The sequence below is a fragment of the Pelmatolapia mariae genome, linkage group LG10_11 (assembly GCF_036321145.2).
Source record: "Pelmatolapia mariae isolate MD_Pm_ZW linkage group LG10_11, Pm_UMD_F_2, whole genome shotgun sequence".
NCBI lineage: Eukaryota > Metazoa > Chordata > Actinopteri > Cichliformes > Cichlidae > Pelmatolapia > Pelmatolapia mariae.
Window position 1 is genome coordinate 26,473,440 of NC_086236.1, and position 19,806 is coordinate 26,493,245.

The 19,806-nt window shown below is 41.4% G+C and overlaps 1 protein-coding gene across 8 annotated transcripts in view; it reads left to right on the forward strand.

The window, feature by feature from the left end:
• The window catches only part of msi2b (musashi RNA-binding protein 2b), a 256,295-nt gene that overhangs the window by 215,968 nt on the left and 20,521 nt on the right, over positions 1–19,806 (forward strand). For 3 of the 8 annotated variants that reach the window (XM_063488313.1, XM_063488312.1, XM_063488316.1), the window contains exon 11: positions 15,551–15,670. The exons of 2 other annotated variants lie outside the window; for them this stretch is intronic. In XM_063488313.1, the coding sequence (XP_063344383.1) occupies positions 15,551–15,670 (120 nt within the window). Of the gene's footprint in view, positions 1–1,623; positions 1,712–1,994; positions 2,353–15,550; positions 15,671–19,806 lie in introns of those variants that run through there. 3 more of the 8 variants (XM_063488314.1, XM_063488317.1, XM_063488319.1) reach the window with 2 other exon arrangements.

Below are 19,806 nucleotides of genomic sequence, written 5' to 3' on the forward strand. Positions count from 1 at the left end.
CTTTGGTTGAATTTGAGATCATGTTTTGTGATAGAAATAAGTAATGTGTATGTCTTGTTTTGAGAGCGAGGAGAGAAATAAAGAAGCTGTTTTTGTCTTTCTCTTCAGATATCTCCAAGTGTCTGTGCCATTGTTTTTTTTGGTTGTTTTTTTTTTTAAATTCATCTGATTAGATGATACAAAGCACATTGTGATTACTTGGGGAAATCGGCCCTGCAGTAGGATAGTTTATATTTCATGTTTTCTAAAATAGACTGCCATTTTCTCCTATTTAAGAGCCAAAATGCAGCTGTATGGCTAAACAGACAAAGCGGGAGCTGACAAGGCATGAGGGACGCTACTGTACATTATTCTCCTTTTTATGCAACAGTCTAATTAGCATTAGCTCGCTGATAAATGTGCTATTGTATTATTCAGCTTGCAGCGCCCTGGGGAACGATCCCAAGATGTGCCGCATTTTAACCAGGTGTCTAGTTCGGATGAGCTCACGTGATTGAGAAATTTGAAAGGACTATCCAGTTTGATCACAGCCTTACAGTACATCGAACTGTTCTTTACTTGTCGATTGTTCTAGACTAACACGGGATGTAACGATGAAAGATCCTTGTGTTTACTGTGGATAATAAAAATGCAAATGCCAGAAAGAGAATGTTTTTTAGCAATAAGCACAAGCTTATGCTCTGTAATTTATGTACAGGACAGTTTCTGCCAGCAGTGCAAGCATATATAGAAGAGAAATTATAAAGAGTTTTAAGAATGTAGTACACTGCATTCATGAGGAAAAATGTAATTAAAAAGGAGAATGTATTGTGTGTGTGTATTATGTGTGTGAATAAGCCGTAGAAGCGAGCATCAAAAGCAGGGATACACCCCTCATACATTCATATTGTACTTTCTATTGTTAACCAGTCTTGTATCGGTTCCTTTTATTACATGGACGTGAATGCGGAGTTGAACGCACACACAGACACACAGATATGTGGTATTCATACAAAGACGGAGATTTGGGAGCTGTGTATGAAGGGAAAAGGCGGAGGTGGAGAGACTTAACCCGGAGCTTCTCTTCACTCTACCATCTTCCTGTGCGACTCGCTGCCTCCACAGCCGTGCCCTCAGAGCCTCCCATGGCATAAATGACCATTATGGCTCCATTAGGGCCGCTACTAGGAGGTCATTATGCTACACCGAAAAACCAGGGATGAAGATGTTAGTGGGGTCCCATCAGACTGAGTGAGTGAAAGGCATAACACTCAGTCATCCAACTATTTCAGATGTCATGACAGACAAACAGCAATTCAGGTCCAGTGAGTCAGCCTCTTAAGTACTAAAAGAACAGAGGAAAGGGATAATTAAGGAGGGGAGAGGGCAGGGGTAAGTGCGGCAAGGGTACACTGAGGACAGAGGGGTGGGTAATTTGGGGTTATTTACCAGTTACCTTAAACCTACTGTAGTGAACTTTTGTCTCCCCCTTCTGGCAGTGAGAGTGATTATGCAAACTTTATTGGCGTATACTTATGACATAGGATTGAAGTGATGAGAAGCCACACCAGTGGGAATCTGTGTTTGGCCTTGCCATCGATTTGTTTATTTATGTATTTTTAACAAGCCTTTTCTTTTTGTCAGGAACATCAGAAGCATATCTTGAGCTCTTTTCAACCTCAAGCTCCACCATACTCCTAATTGCTGTTGCCCACTTCACTTCATTGCTAAGGTGGTTATTGTCTTTAGCTCTGGGATATCAGTCATTATCAATAGTTCTCTGAGACTGTGGTTTTAATCAGCCTATTAAAGGGCCATCCGTTTGTATTTCATACATGTAAAAGGCTGTTTCTAAGAAGGTACTGCATTTTGTGTCTATTTTTCACAACTCTGGGGTTTGCGTGGGCTTTTGGTATTGGTTTGCTGCAGTTGGTGGATCGGTTTTCCATCTGTTTCACGATGTCTTGTTTCTTGTTTCCATATCCCTTCATTGTCACACGCTTCATCTTTGTCAGACCTCATCCCTGATGTGTGATAGCACTGCGGTAGCCTCCATCCCTCTCCATCTCCACCAACCAACCATGCCTGAGACAGAACAGCAAACTCCATCGTATACCTGACAGAAAATGACATTTCAAACGCCGTAAAACAGCATGGAGCAAATTTCTCTTTCTGTGCGGAAGGAAACAGTACTTGGCCCAGCGGGTGCTTCTGGGTTCCACAGCTTCTCTTGTTACGTTGAATATGCAAATCTTTCAAGATGGCCTGGTTGGCTCCAAGACCGTCTCATATATATATAATATATAGATATATATTCATCTTTGATTGTACTACATATGTAGTGAAATAGATTGGACAAACAAAACCAATTTAGTCGGATACGGATTTTTTAGGAACTCATGGACCCAAAGAGACATTAGTGTGTTTCTACACAACTGTAAACAGGGGGGGCTGCACTTATGACCTTCCTTTTCCTGTAGGAAAACAATACAAAGGTACAGCAGCTGCAGCAGGTGGCACATAGGGAAAGAGAACTGCTGACCTGTGCAACTGGTATGATAGTGGGTGCTTCTGAAGGATGAATGCTCCCATAATCTAGAGCAGGGCCAAGCAAGCTTATGAAAAAAAATGCACCAGAGGTCACACCAGGCCATTGGCCTGAATCACCAGCAAGCTTCCCCGGGTTTAGCAACTGTCTGCTGCAGGGTGATAGAAAAGATATATAGAGCTGTGAACCTTTGAAGCACACCTGATATGCTGGCACAGAAGAGGTAAGGGGCTATTTGGTGATGTAGTTGCATCCTGTGTATACTTCAGATCAGTGAGGTCTTAGAGAGAAATGGGAAGATGTGTTTGCCCTTTGTATCTGTGGTTTCATCTCTAAATCTAAATTTTAAGTAATATAGAATATATTTTGAAATGCTACGCAAGACGATGTCTGATAAGAGAAGGTCAGGTCTGTGGTGTGATTGATCAGTCAAACCTTTTTTTTCCTGCAGCATTTTTCATGCAGGTAAGTGAAATTCAGAGTGTATTATATGTGAATGACAAGCTGTTAATGTAAAGAATAAGGCAATCTCAGACTAATGCACCCAAGGCTAAACACACAAAAGGTTTAATAGCCCAATGTGGGTAAAGCGAAGACACCATTGTATCAGCCTTGTGTCTTGTATCCCAACCATTTACAATATTGACAACTTTTTTTTTTCAAACTTTCTTTGCTGTTAAACTCTTTTTTTTCTGGCTGCAGCTAATGTTTGCGTATGTGTGTGAATGCTAATAAAGATTTGGGATACATTGCAGACTCATTATGAACAGAAAGCCCTCTTAAGTTTTCATACACCTTAAATTCCCATTTTTGCACACATCTTGGCTACGATACTGAAGCAGGTGGGAAGAATCACTAGCCTGAGGCTGATGTGGAGCTTACTTGTGTCATGGGTGTATGCAACATTGTCCTCCACAAGATCGATCCCACTGCATGTGTTTTTACTGCACTCGTGAGACAGCGGTACACACAGCAGTGTATCAGTAGACCAGGATTCTATTGAACTAGAATTGCACAGCAGATTGCTCCTCAGATCTTGTGACCATTTCTCTACAAGCCGGGTGAGCTGTGACCCCAGCAAGTGGTCCCACAGGCCAGAGTGAGTGCTACAGGGCTGGAAGCAGATGGCCCTCCTGATGCCACACTGACTCACAGATTGGCTTTAATTGCCAAGGCTGATCATTAGCCCAATGGGTCTGCGGAGGCCGGGGCACTCCATGAGTCGCAGGACTTAAAATAGGGCCCGGCGACGAGTGTTGTGATCTCATACACTTGAACGATCATGCACGACGTATTCTGCTCCTGTGCACTCGAACTCTCAGATGCACACACAGAAGCATACAACGGACACAATTGAAAGCTCTTCGAGGCTGCATATCAGGGCAAGGGAGGTGGAGGGACAACCAGGGGCCTCTCTCTGGTTTTCTGTCTGCTTCTCTGACTCACTGTCTCCACAACGGTGCTGACTGCACATTCACACACACGTACACACACACACACCATCACACATACAGACTCTCTGAGCTCCGCAGGCCACGACTCCATTCCCAATGACAGCAGTTAGTGCACTGCTGTGACGTCAGTGAACAGCACTGTGTGTCACGCCCTGTCTACTTCTATGTGTGGAGTCATAAAGCTGGACTGCTCCTACATCAGCTTTGTTTTCCATTACCCACTTTCTGTTTCATGTACATGTGCTTTGCTGTCAGAGGTAGACACCATCGAATGCATTCATCAGGTGTAGCAGCACATTACCAAGTGGTCCTCCTGCATGCCCTGAGCACAGAGGAGGACCAGTGGGGTTTTTTGGTTTGTTTTTTTGGTTTGTTGTTGTTTTGCAGTGTGGTTTTACTTTCCTGTGTAGATAAAGGGATGCTGACAGATTACATCAGATGCTCACATACAGACAGATCATAGGTCACATGCATACACACACATGTTTTTCCATGAGTGTGTGGGCATCTGTCTCTGCGGAACCAGCAACCGCACTCTCACAGAGGCAAAGCTGAAAGGCTAGCTATTTCCTGAAAGTGGAAAAGAAGGCTCACCTCATTTGCCCAGGCCTTAACTCACCCTAGGATAGCAGACGCATCCTCACACACTGAAGCAGGCAAACAGTCTGCCACAGAGACCCATAGACTAGGTTCCTGTGGTGGGGAAGATGAGGTGCTGTAACAGGCAGAGTGGCAACTCTAAAGCTCATTATGTCTCGGCTGTTATGCTGCTGGTCTAGAAATGAAACTCGAGCTGTCCTGCCTCGTACATGGATGCCACCTCCGGACGCTGCTGGAGACCAGCAACAGAACAGAAAAAGACCACAGACCTGGAAGCAAACTGAGGAGTACAATATGTGTGTCTCTGAGACCATGCTCTCTTTCTACTGCCTGTTGTTTTGATGCCACCCACTGTTTGAGAGCTCCAGCGCATTGGGTACTTGCTAGGACTCTACCCAGCTGTCTCCACCTTTTCCTCCATCTTTCCGTCGCTCCCTCTTGCTGACTGGGCTAATAGCTCTCCAGTGGCTCAGTACTGCTCTTTTCCTAATGGATGGCTATACTTTATGCAGTATACATGAAGTATAGTATGCTTATAACAGTGCATACAGCCCTGCAAACATTGTTTGCTTCTACAGTGATCAAGTGAAAGCCAGTGTTGCAGCCCTATTTTTGGGTCATGCCACATTTTACCCTACTTGCCCCTGGTATCTGGAGCAGTGCTAGATTGTGTAACCAGAGTGCACGGAGCTGGCCAAAAATAAAATAATGCTGCAAAAGCTCGGGTTTAAGATCATGTTTACATATTATATCACATATTATCCTTTTATCCTTTAAATGAATTATCACTGAGAAGGCGAGTTTGACTGTACGAGATATGGTGAAGCATAGTTCAAATCCACCAACACATATTTAACTTGAATGATAAAATGACACGCAGTGCACTCTCTTTCATTTGAGAAAACCTGAAATTACCCCCCTTCATCATTCATCTGTCCGGTTCAGTACCACCCCCAGAACTGGGAGATGGGCATTAAAATGCATAAAAAATTAAGGCTGTTTACTTGGACACTAATGAGAGGAGGCTTAAGTAGTCTAGTTTAATTAGTATGATTGGCTCCACAGGGACCACACAGGCAGGGCCATAACAACTGATTCACTTGGAGCTCACAGGACCTTTTCATACACTCTAAGTGTCAGAACTGATGTCAGAGGAGATTGGACTGCAGAGACATGTTGCCTTTACTGATCCTAGGTTGGAAAGGAGCACTGCAGTTAAATGCACTGAAGCAGACCATTACATAAGCACTACTGCAAGGTCAGACATCTGTGTCCTCCCTGTCTGTCTCTCTCTATTTAAGTCACTATCCTAAACTGCCTTGGTATTAAGGTTGTGAACCGAAAACCCTGTCTCATTCTGAAAACCAGTTTCACAATTTCCTCGACCAAATGGATTTAAATGTCTCTGCCTTATCTATCCTGGCAGATTTCTCTTCTGTTTTTTGAAATGCATTGTTTCTGTCCCTTATTGTTTCATTCTCCAGTGCTTCATCTTTAACTGCTGCAGGTGTGTGAGTGACTGGGAGTTATATTGAGGCTTGTGTGGAAGCCCAATGTGTTTATATCAGTTGTGCAGCATAGGAGCAGTTTCCTTTATACTGAAGTGCACGGGAAGTAGTACAAAGAAGAGGTCGAAAGTGCGGCTACACTTCAATAAAGAGCCTAGTTTGTCCTCTTTGATGCTATGCTGCCATGCACTTCAGCTACAAAGAAACAGCACTCTTGTCACTGAGAGCTAAAAGACTAGAAGTAGAAGACTCTGAGCTCTTCCTGAGCTCACAGCATAACATCACATCGCAATGTCACAATCACTCACACACCGTTGTACAGCTGCATCAGTTTCTTCTGCTTCTAATTTATGAATGATTTCTAAATATGTAAAGCTGTAGATGTGCAGTGTGGATAGTGGGCAGTTTTGACAGACGGCTGCATGGGTACGGACACTCCTCTTCAGCTGGAGGGCTTCGGATTGAGCCCCCTTGGCAGCAGGAATCCACCCTACTGAAGTGTCCTTGAGCAAATCACTTAGACACTGCTAGCACAAGTAGGCTAGTCTGTAGCATACCCGTTACTCACCTCTGACCTTCTCATGAAGAGCAGTAATTTCCCAACAGAAAAATGCATTATATGTTTACCACTGCTCTCCTGAGATTGCAGATTTGTCTTCTCAGTGGGTTATGAATTAAAAGATGTTGGGTTCTAAATTATTTTAGATTGCTTTAGTTTCAGGTGGCAGAGAAGATGTGATTTAGTTATGACTAACAGAATAGGAATTTTTTATTTTATTTTTTTTTTGTAATTGCTGTGCCTCTGAAAGATTACCCAGATTAAATTTTAACACATATACATCTCCTCTCGGGCCTCATCATTTGGTCAAAAGACAAAAGATACGTGTGCAATTACCAGCGTAAAGCCAGGCTTTGCTGTGGTTTGGGCTCACTCCTCTTCTCTCATTGACTCTTTCTTTCCCCCATTAGATGCCATCATTGGCAAAGGATCAGTGTGCCAAATTGTTTCATTACTTACAGAAATCATTACCTTTGGTTTAAAAAAGAAAGTAAGAGGGAAACACAAGCGCAGATATACTGACCTGCACATACGCAGATATATAAATGAAGTCAGGTGTGACTATATGACAGAGCAATTGACTGTTCTTGTACTGTAGAGATGTGGGCAGTCTTGGTGTTGTAGAACCTATGTATTGCTGCTGTCTGCAGTGAAGAAGTGCAGGCTATATGTATGTATATGCTGAATGTCTGTGGTATTGTGTATATCCATTTTTAAATCCTCTCTAAAGCATATCATTCAGTGCTGTGTTGCAACTCATTTTTTCCCCTTTGGAGGAGGCGCAGACTATCCTGTCATCACTCTCTTTTATTGTCATAACTGTGCACTCTCAAAAATAAATTACCTCATTGTACCACTTGACAGGGGGTGCTTATTTTGTACCCTGTGGTTTTTACTTTACAGAGAGCAGTCTGTTTCCAAAATCTGACCTTTAAAAAAAAGGTTCAGAACTGGGTCATACTGACCACGCAATGCTGTATCTATTTAAGATCTGCAGCCAACTTGGAATCACCAAGACCTGAGGAAACTTCAAATCCAACATTTCTAATCTCTGCACCACATTGCGGAATTACAAAATTGTCAAAATGTGTTCAAATATTAAAACCATTTATTTTTTATGTGGCTGACTGACTGTTCTCCCAGTTTTATACCTTTAAATCTTTTAGACACTGTGAATACATGCACCTACTTTGTGCAAAATGTGTGTCATTTTGTGAACATCAGGAAAAGTACACAGTAAAGCCTAACTGCTTATATTATATTATGATATCAGCTGTTTGATGATCTGTCATTACTGGCATTTGTATAGTGACTGAAACACTTGAACAGTGCATGAATGCATCACATGATTAGAATCCACTTATAGTCAATCCTATGCCAGAGTGTAACTCCAGTTGCTTTTGACAATAAGGATTTGAGCCTATAGATGCACACTGCTATTTTTAACATGTCACCTCTTACTTTAATATTGTTTTATTGAGCTGGCTCCATAATAATTTAGACTAAACAAAGTTGGATGCAGCTATACTATGTGGCACCTGTGCAAGGTTCACTTCCCTGCATTTAGTTTGTAAGCATGAATTTTGAATCGTTAAATTCAGCTGAGATATTTGATTTTGAAAACTTGTTTTTTAGAATATGTCTTTTATTGCTGCTGTAGGCTTTTTATAGCCTAGTTTTGCCAGGCAAATGAGCAAATGTGAATTATTCTGGGACCTCTCAGTTCTGTTTCACTTTCCAAAATGACTCTGGGTGGGTAGACTGAAACCAACCAAGGCAACATAACTTGTGATATACCGCTTATCAACAGAAAAATATAAACAGACAACAGTTGGCAACAAATGCTGGGACTGCACTCTGCCAGAGCGAACAAAGTACCAGTAATATTTGCAGACTGCCCTTTGAAAAAATGTCATTTTATTAAGCTTTCACACTAGACTATCTGTTACAAATCAGCTGATCCAAGAAAATGTTACTAGATACTAAGATACTAGCCTGTAGACCTAAGGGAAATAGCTGTAGGGAAATAACAGATGGGAGGAATAAGGCATTATAAGACAATAAGGCAAGAAACTCTGTCACTGTCTGTGTGACCATTTCTCCATCCATCCAATATCCCATTAAGTTTCCTAACCACTTATCTGGCTTAGGGTTCGATGGAGCATCTTCATCTAAGTGATTATTTACCTGTTTAATTCTTTCATCCTGTAACGATTTTGTTTGAAACCTTCCTCGTGGAGCTCTGTGTTCTCCTTTGTCCTTTGTGGCGCATGCACCGATTCCAAGCATTGAAAGACACCAGACATAAACACGGCGAGATTAATTTGAATGACTGACATGCAACCCAGCTCTGTTAATCAAGTTATGCTTACTCTGATTAGGACTTTAATGTGAGTAAGATAACCTGGTTAAGGTGTTTACATGAGAGTTGCAATAATATGTGTATTGCATTAGTCTGGTTATAATTGAATTACTTGTGTGCATGTAAATGCTCTTTCTCTCTGTCTCTCTGGCTCATTTCCAGACCCTAGCCCCTGTATTGTAAGCGAGAGGAACTCTCTGTGTGTACTGTAGGTCTCCTCTGATCAGAGGAGAGGTGAGACGTGAGCATGTGTGCAGCAGTTCATATGAAAGCCACCTGGCTCTCTCCAGCTCTGTGATTTATGCCTTTGATAACAACAACCCAGAGATGCTTTCAACAACAACAAAGTCACACTGACGGATGACAACAATAGGACACTTGTCAGTCTGGAGATGAAAAGATGTCTTGCTAGGTGGCTGTCTCTTTGGTAACTTTGATAAATATTTTCTTTCTTTTTGTTTTGTTTATTTGTCTCTATATGTTTCTATATATCTTATCAAATGTTATTGATGAAGCAAAATGTGTAGTGGAGTCAGTTTTCCATTTCTGACAGAATGCCTCCCTCAACCCATGACAAGGCAGCCGTGTGCTTCACTGGCCCTGCTACAACTTGTGTTGTACTTCTTAGTGTCTTACAGTGAACTTCTTATAGGTCATTTACAATTTCCTTTTCTTTATTTTACAAAGAATTTGCTAAGATCTCTTCCATGAGTCATCCTTTTTATTATTTAAGACATATAAACTACTGAGCAGTGTAGACCCCTCTATGCAAAGCAGCTCTGAGCGTCAGCTAAACTAAATTTATTCTGAATAAACTAAATAAAAAAGTCAACAACACTCAAATGATGCAAATGCAATTCAGAAACATAACCAGAAGGCCACTCTGAGCCCATCTGCCACCAAAACGCTTATACCCAGTTTCACAGAAGAAAATGATCAGGATTGTCACCAGGCTTTCTTTGGCCATGTTACACCTCTTCTCCATGTGTCCATAACATGTGATTGTTTGTTTGCTTAGGTAACTACAAAATCAGGTTAGTTTTGATGAGAAGCAGCATCAATCAAAAAGGAAGTTCAACCTAAAATTACAGAGACACACATTCTTCATCTACTTTCTTTACTCCAAATCTGTTGAACGGTTTACATTTACGTTAGAAATATTCTCCTAAATTTCGCCCAACTTTACAGCAGATCAATTTTAGATTAAAGTGCAGATGAAAATTGCTGCTTTCACTCATTTTTTTTTAAATTTATTATTATTATTTATTTAATATATTATTATTGTTTTATAATTATTTAGCCTCTTGTTTTCTGGGTTGTTACTTCTTCACCTCTGTTTGAATTATGAGCATGTCCTTCATTTTTTCTGTTGGTTTGCAACTTAATATTTTGATTTATTTGTAAGATTTCCTTGAACTTTGAAATTGTGCAAAAGTCTTGAGCGACCCATAATTTCTTTATATTTTGGATTAGAAAGGCCATACTTTCATCTAGTTTTTCCTTTTTTAATGCTCTGCAGGCTTTTTGAAGTTGTTTCAAAGTTGTTCTTTGAATATTGGCTGCTTTTTAAATCATTTTCAGTCCTGGCCTCGTACCTTAGAAGGGAATGTTTTTCAAGCTGTTTTTTAACCTTTCAACCATACAAAGTGTATTCTACCAGCGTTAACTTGATAAATGTGTGTGGGTGTGTAACTTATCAGCTATCACTCATCAACCTCATGGTTATTGAAGGACTACCAAAAAGGTAGTCTATACTACTATGTGAATTCCATAAATTTAAGGTTTTGCTACTTGTTTAAACCCGATGTGTGAAAAAGGAATCCACTGTGATGCTAATGATAGTCTGCGCTCTCGTACCTGTTTATAAAAGTTGGTTTTGGCCTTAAAATTAATGCAGCAATTTATCAGAGATGTGCAGCGCGGAAGGAGAGTTAAAGCATACAGGTGGTTCACAGCAGGCAATTTACTGCATTTTAAAATGATGCAATCCATACATTAGTAAAACTACTGTTAAGACATATATTGTATTTTAATGTATGTAATGTAATGTATTTTTGGCCTTCTTAAGTGCCAATTAATCAATAATTCAATATTTTGAAAAGGAAGATTGTTTTTTTTAATTTGCATGAGATTTTTTTTTCTTGTTAAATGTTCACTTTATTAACACTAACTAAATTAAATGTGTCATTTTATTGCTCTGTTTCTGTATTTACCTAAATGAGGAGATTTATGGGGGGTTTTTCAAACCAGAATTCCATGAAAATGAATGGCACACCAGAGTCCTGGCCTTATGTCTCCCTCTATTTCTCATTATCTTTGTCCTTTCCTCTCTTTGTCTTCTACTGATGTGTGCTGGTCTTCTCGGTTCATCTGTCTCACTCATCAGCGCTCTTCGCTGTTCATCTGTCTTACTCCTTCTGTCTGCCCCCCGAAATCGGCTGTAGCAGGCTGAAAGCCTTGTTCGCCGGCCCCTTTTGTCGAACCAAGCTACTGTGTTAAGCAGCTTAGCATGAAAAGTCTGCTAGCCAGCAAGCTAATCCTGGTTAGCTGCTTCTCTAATCCCAAATTTAATGTTAAAATCTTGAAAACACTGATGCAGAACAATACTAACACTTTCTAAAGAGACCATGTTTATAGATTGTATTGACAGCATTTTAGATTTCCACTTAAAAATTAAGTTATAGTGTTGTTGGTTTTAATAGTTTTCAGTTTCATAAAGATTTTAAAGTTTGAGCATATTTGATCCATATCCATAGAAGCATCCTCCGTCCCTGGGTTCCTCCTGTGAATTAGTCAGTTGACACTCTTCTTATAGGAGAAATGAGGAGAGTGCTCTGTGACTGATGGAGCTGCTTTGTCAATGACAGGGGAGCTGCTGCTGGCAGTTTTGGGCCAAAGAACAGTGCAGATTACATTAACATCAGTCAAGCTGTTGTCAGACTAGTAGGACATAAATAGGACCTTATTGATGCATAATGCAACAACTTTTCATTGTGACGTTCTCTGAGTAATGGGTTCAGAAAGTGAGTCTGTGGCTAGAAAGGCAGTGTGCCAGAAAAGATCTGCAGAGATGTATCAGAAATGGCGCATTGGTTAAGTCGAGATCAAGTCAAAAAAAGAGTATTGTCCGGATAGATCGATATTTAAGAGTCAGCATGAATCAACTGACTTAGGGTCAGCTTGAAAACATGGCAACATCAGGCAAAAAGAGGCACATCAGTGTTTTTAGTAGTGGCGAGAATTAATTTTACTAACCACTTCTCCTAATTTTTTTCTCCTTTGCTGGATATCAGATTACTGTTAAAGGGCTTTGACAGTTTGTAATAGAAAAAACAAAACTGTTGACCCAGACTCCAACAAGCAAAAATCCCAGAAATCCTTGACAGAAAAATTGCACTGTGCTGTTTGATCACCGCTGACACTGCCCCTACTGCGCCTCTCCACCTACTTCAGTACAGTCAACTTCACAGAGACTCACAAAATACAGGTGCAGCTAGAAGAGGAGCTGCCGTGCACCCAAGAAAAATGCCACTTCATAGACATAAAGTAGTAAAGTATAGTGCTCTGGATCCACGTTTTGCACCTTCAGCATAGATCCAATGATGTGACGTATTTGATATGGTATTCTGTTTACTGAGTTCCTTTAGCCAAAAGTTTATTTTATGCAGTGAATGATATGTTTACATGCTGTATATCATGGTGGCAGTTCAAGCAGAAGAAATTATTAGAAGTTAATGTGAAAGTTCTAAAGGAAAGACTAGCATGGTCAGGTAAGACTTTAAGTTAGCATTACTACAGAGAATAATAACTAAGGAGTTTTGACAAACTGTAGTTGTACATATAAATATTTGAGACCATGTAATCCTTTTGTAATCTTTCTTTAGGTCTAATCTTTCTTCCTTCTTGAGGAAGCATTCTCGAGGAAGGCTGAATTTCTGTGAGGAGCGAAAGCTGAGGACAGTTCCCTGGAGTCCGGACACCAAGGCCCCCGGGCCTCCACAGCTCATAAACAGATGTGTCCTTGTCCCCAGCCAAGCGCAGCCACTCAAGTGGCAAAGCAGGGGCCCAATAATTGTGAAGAATTGAAAGCTAAATATTGGCTTTATCTCCTCAGTAATAAAAGGGCCATGAAATTGATTTAATGCTGCAGCGCTTCTCTTGGGTGGCTTCTTACAGCGTGAGCACAAAACAATGAGCAGCAGCCATCTATTAATTAACCCACCTAATCCTGCAAAGTTAATCTCTCACCACAACTTTGCCCGCAACTAACTTCCAAGCCAGTGGGTCTATTGGGGGTGTCATGACAATGGCAGTGAGGGGAAGATAGATTCAGCACTTAGGAAAAAGGGAGCGAGAGAGAAAGAGGTGGAGAGTGCACTGTTGTGCACATCAACCATGAGGGACATTGTAAGTGGAAATTCAGGGGTGCATGGCCGTCATTAGCATAGCTTCAGAGTCGATTTGTGTTTTAGTGAAAAGAGGCGGAGATTAGCTCTTGGAGTCGTTTTCAGGTGTGCTGTGGCTGCAGTAGCGTAGGCGGGGTGGATTTAAGTTCCCTTTTTTGTTGTCTTTTGTGTGTCCTTTTTCTCCTTTCACCATGCTACCTCAGTCTGTTATTCTCTCCTGAGCTGTTAGATAGTCGGGGGAAAAGTGGCATTTCTTTTTCTTCTTCACCTGCCTACCAGTCGCAGCATGATGGCACCTCACACCCAACTCGCACATTCATGGTCATATTGTGTCGACAGAGTTGTGAATTACCTCCTTCTCGGGCGGCTGATGAAAAGCTATGTGTTTTTCTCTTTGGCTGCAGCTCATCTGACCCTGCCCTCTCACCTCCCCCCCATCCCTCCCTCTGTCTCATCAGTCTTTTGTGTGAGTCCCTCTTCGTGGAATAGCAGTACAAGGCTGGCTCGGAAAATAGGTCACCCGCTGGTGCTCCTCTCACCTCCACAGCATTCAAAAAAAATAATCCTCTGAGGTGTCTTGTGCCATTTTGTAATGTCTAAACCACAGTCTCCAGAATATAGCCAGAACACACAAAAAACACACATGCACACATATCAACTAAAGGAGGGGGGAAAAAATCAAGAAAAACTCCAATTGAGGGAATTTGGAGATCATTTCTTTGCTAGTGAGGAAAGCATTTCCTGTGGAGATAATTTTAGGAGGCTGATTAGGCATAGAAGGTGTTGAGCCCAGAGTGAGGAATCTCATCACCCATACTAATGACATGCCATTCCTGTGCTGAGAGCCCAAGCCCTGGGCATGGACTAGTCTCTGTCAGCCACCTCTAGCTACTGTGTTCATTAAGGCCAACAATGTAATTACAATTCAAAGATACTGTGTTGGCTTAATTACAGTCTGATTATTAGGCTGATATTTGTTGGAATAATCAGACCCTTTAAAAGTGGATTTATATTTGCATGGAATTAAAGCCTTGATTTTATTAGTGTATCACAAACTGCCTGATTTCTGAGTGAGTGTATGCTGTAGATGTGCTTTAAAGTGGCGAGCTTAAAGAATCTCAGCGTCGGAGTATAAATGTTTACATAAGTAAAGTATTTACATGAGAATAAACAAACACAAAAGACTTCTTCAGTCTTCACATAAGCTCACAGATGGAAATCTTCTCTGAGTGACAAATCATCCAAGAGATGCCTTCGTCTGATTGTGGGAAATGTTTTTCTCTGCTATATATCTTCCACCCGAATAGCCAGACAAAAAAAAATCAAAACTAAAAATGTGGACTGCATTATAGTGGATTATTCTGATTCCATAGACACTCACTGTAATTGGGAGCACTCCCGGACAAAATGCAGGGATGGTCCCCAGAGGTAGGGCCATTATGCCCATGTCTATGCAGCTCAGAAGTGGCTATAATCTTTCATCCAAAGCATGTGACATAAACACCCCCAGAGCCAAATTCTTCCACTAATGTAATCAGAGATCTTACACGGGTTTGTGCTGTAGCTGAATACAGTCCTACACAAATGTACCTTTATATAGTTTGAAGTCATACATTTTTCATATACATGTATTGTCATCAGCATATTTTTCTGTATGAGTCCAAAAATATAGTCTTTACAGTAAGAGCATGTGGATTATATTGCTAAACATGACATTTCGAATACATAGAAATGAAATGTTGTGTATATGAAACAATTTGGAGATTGTTTATTTGAGTTATTAGGTGATTTGTTTAAAATCTCAACCTTCTCACATGCCAGGTTGGATTTGACAGAGCTGACCTACGTGTCTCTGTTTTTTCTCAGCTCGTTTTATTCCGTGAGTTGCTCGTGGCTATCGTTTTGTTTCTGTGTGTGTGGATCGAGCAGGTCTGCGGGGTTTTGAATCTCACTCTGTGTTCTGTAGGAGACTGCTGACAGATGTCGACCTAACACGAGCCCCTGTCTGTGAAAGCTATAGTTTTATCCTGTAGCTCAGCACTGGTATCAACATTCTCCTGTAGCTTTGGGAGGTACTCATCTCTGTGCACGAAGTGATGTGCGTGTGTATATGTGTGTGTGTATGTGCCTGCAGGCTTCCCAGCGACAGCATATGGACCGGTGGCGGCGGCGGCAGTAGCGGCAGCGCGTGGCTCAGGTAGGGGGGCCCGTGGAAGAGGCGGCTACTTGGCGTACCCACAGAGCACAGGGCCAGGTAAACGCTCTGTCCATGTTCTGTGTGGCTGCTGCTCTCTTCAACTTCTCCTGCTCTGCTTCTCCCCATAGACATAGTCCCCTCAGCCCCCAACACACTTGGCAACATTTTGAATTTAGGCTCACATACATATTTAATCCAAAATATCTACATACACATCCTTTCAGACATAGCCCTAGCCGCTCCAGATCCCTCTAAAACATGAACCGGCAGTACCGCTTTAATTCCAATTCTCTCATCTGGAAGATTTTTAAGGGCTGATGACAAAGCACGACAAATTTTAATATGAATTCCGCTCATGTATGATAACATAGCCCTGTTTACTTTTGAGACAGTAAAAGTCTTCCCAGGAGGAAATTTCTGAAGCAAAACCTTAATGAAGAGGCGATCCGCGGTCTAAAACATCTGTACTCGAAGCTCTCAGGGTTTTAGCATTAATAAGAAATGGTTACACATGCAAGAAAATCTGATCTAAAAGCAGCTTAGGGCAAATAAAAAAGTCTTTCCTTAATATCTTCTTCTCAGAGTATGTCTATAAATATTTTCAGATTCAAAAATTGAGAATATTGTAGTCCATGAAGCTAGGTAATGAATTTCCAGTTTGTCTCAGTATTAAACTACCTGAATGGACATTTTCCTTTGCCTCGTCCAGATATTTGTCATTTAGGTTAAACTAAGTTGCCTAATGTTTGGTCTAATGGTGGATTGTCTCTTAAAAGAAATAAATGAGGAGAAAGCAGTGGAGTACAGTAATGGCAGTCATTTTTGCTCCCAGACACTTTTCTTACAACCTGATCATCAAAGCACCGTGAACCTCGGGTGCCTTTGTGATCACCGTTGTGTCGGTTCTTTACGAACGTCAGCTTATCCTGTGTTGCTCTATATCTGTAAATACAGACGTTTAATAGGGAAATTGGAAAGATTAGTCGGTGCTTTAACTGCCTGCTTGTAGAGATCAACTTTAAGTACACACGCACTCGAGTAAAGCGTTCTGACAGCACACACCCCATTCGCAAGCAGATGAATATCTGCCAAGAGATTTGTACAAAAAAAACAGGATGCAAGTTTCTTTCTGTCTTAAACAGCATTGATCAACTTGTCGGCTTCATTTAGACATCCTGTTTTTTCCCCCACCCTTACAACTGTAGATCATTCAATAGCTGTCAATAATAGCTCCCCTGACTGAACACACAGCCTCCAGGCAGTGAGGAAAAACTGTCTTTCCTAATCAGACATACTATTTGAAGCTTGTTGGAGCAAATGTGTTTTAATTGTAACTCAGATGTTGCCTGGTTTGTGCAGTGGCTTACAGATATAAAGTCAGGAGACAATTGGTGTTTAATGACATGTGCTGTGATGTGAAATGCACACTATTGCACATGAACACACTGACAGCTACAGTACAGGCGCACACTACCTGCACGCACGCACACGCGAATGCAGACAAGCAAGCTCACGCTCTTCTTCTCATTTGAACTTAATTCAAATCAACAGAGGGAACACTGGAAGCCAATCAGATGCTCTTTCTCTCACATCAAGCTATTTGATTTTGTATTTTGAAAACAAAGAACTTAACCAACAATTGCAATGAACATCACTAAGAAGCAGGAATGTTGATTTGGGGTTAGCAGCAGCCAGGAAGCAAGAGACGTGATGGCAGCTATTATGTACAGTTTAATTCTGACAGCTGCAAATGGAAGGGAGACAAGTAAATGATTATGAACAGGGGCTGAGGGGAGGGGTGTCAGAGTGAAAAACAGTGACATCATGGGCCTGTTTTAGAGTACTTAAACAGCCATGAGACAGTTTAAGGAGAACTCTTCAGAAAAATGGCAGAATGTGTCTGAAAAGCAGAAAATGGAACAACAATAATAACAGCAGCAAAATGTGGAATATGAGCATAATTTGACTGAGCTCATAAAATGTCAGCAGATCTAAAACAGCTGTATTCTGTTTTATTGTTGCCATTTAGTATCCGCTCTGTTCTCGGGAGAAAAACTTAACAAATGCCTCTTGACGATCCAACGAGCGCAGCTCTCCATCTCGTGGCTTTTGAGTCGCAAATGATTGATTAATGATTTATTAGAAGTCCTCAAGATGACGCCATTAACATGCAGCGTGGAATAATACATGGAGTGCTCTCCTCTCTGCGCAGACACAAACCAAACAGAGGACACAGGTTGTTTAGACTTGACCTTCCTCTCTGTGTGTGTCGTCTGGGAACGTTGCTGCATCTCCGTCCCGTCGTAACGTTTAATTTGCAGCACGCTCGGCCCGGGGTGTCAGTCCAGGAATAGCAATGCTCTTGCTTTCATTTTTGCTAAATTCTCCACGTTTAGTGCAGACATACATGTGGATTCCGTGTGCTTTGACTCCACCTACAGTTTCCATAGAGCACCACATATTATATATGTGCTTGTGGACTTTGACCCAGGAGGAGAGAAGAATCGGCGATGATATTTCACCTGAACCGGATGCCGCAGGCTTTAAATAAAAGTAAAAATGCACACTTGATAATCACGAGATATAAGTGGAATGCTACAGGAAAGCTTTTTGTGTAGGTCGAGGCTTGTTTGGAGATTGTCAGCGATACACAAAGAGAGTGTTGTGAAAATGAGGAAGACATTTTCCATCAGTGACAGAGGGCACTTTCGCCCGACTCCCAATGCTCAGCAGCCAAAATGACAGCACGCTGACCTCTCTCTGTGCGACAGACCACTGCTGATGACAAGGTGTATTTTGGATGGCGGTGGCCTGCTTCCTGCAGGAAACCATAGACACAGCTAAGTGGGCCTGTGCCACTTTTTCTTTGATCTATTACCATGTGTTTTATTGCTTAATCTTATTTTTTTGCACTATATATTTTAACACTACTGCGCTACCTTTCTTGCCTGTTTCCAGGCAATAAAAACTGCCAGTCAGCAGGGGGAAAAAAAATAAAACACAGAGTTAACGGTTACTACTCAGACACGCTAATAAAAAGCAAAAGCGGTGGTTGGTGTAATTCCAAGTGGGGTTTTTTGCAAAAGGTTGGTGTTTGGTGTGCATTTGAAGAGGTGTTTTTTTTTGCTACTCTGATCCCCATCAGGTAGTATGTTGCACCTCTCAAGTGCAACAACGCTTGAGGGGTAGTCTTGATGTGTGTTTTTGGGGACGTTTGAGAAACTGTAGCTTCAGGCGAGAAGTAGATCAGAGAGATGTGGCTACTTGACAGAGTTTACCATTGCCTGGAGGTGGAAAGGTGCCAGCCCATACTTGGATTTTTAGGCTGGTATCAAGCTATGTCTGGGTGCCAGTGGAGGTCTCAAAAGGCAGTCAGATTGTAGCAGTTGGAAAGGCTGAGCATCTGTATATTAAGGCTAGCATTGAGGAAATTACTTATTTGCCTGTATTTTAAACACGTATACTTTAACCTCTGCTGTGTATGTGAAGAACAAACCAGTAAATAGAGAAAAAGAGCCATTGTTGCCACAGTTATTGAGACCGACAGGTAGTTTATTGGGGAACTGAATGGTAAAAATTAGACATACATGTCAACAACAACCTGACCATTGAAATGCACGCTGAGAACATCACTCTGAATATTATAAATGGATATCTAACGAATAAAACACGTGGAGAAAGTTAGTAATTTAGCCATTCTTTTTAAGGTCTTCTTTCCTCCTCATTGTGGTACTCTTTCTCCATTTTAAAGTAGACTTATGTGAAATCTCCTGTGCGCTGTCAGATGAAAACTGAGAAAATGCAACTGATGCAGATGGTTCTGACAGTCCAGGGAACTTCAAAGGTCCCAGTGTACTCTGGTTGAGTGTTTTCCTGAGTCCCTCTGAGCTTTCTGAGAAGCTCAAATGTCAGTCTCAGATCTCAGCTCTACCTGCAGTGTACACAAAGCACATCTAACTGCATTTACAGGTCTGGGTACTTGCTATGTACAGTATGTCTGACTTGACTCAGGTGCTCGAAACTGAAATAGAGTGGCTGTGGCCAGCCCTATGAATAAATTGTGCTGCAGTATAAATTGCAGAGGTGGCCCTGCCAGTTTTATTGGGATTTAGGATAGTCTTCACATCATTTAAAACCCATTCCTCCCCTCAGTTAGCTGCTCCTCTTCTTTGTTCTGATCTCACGTTTTCTCA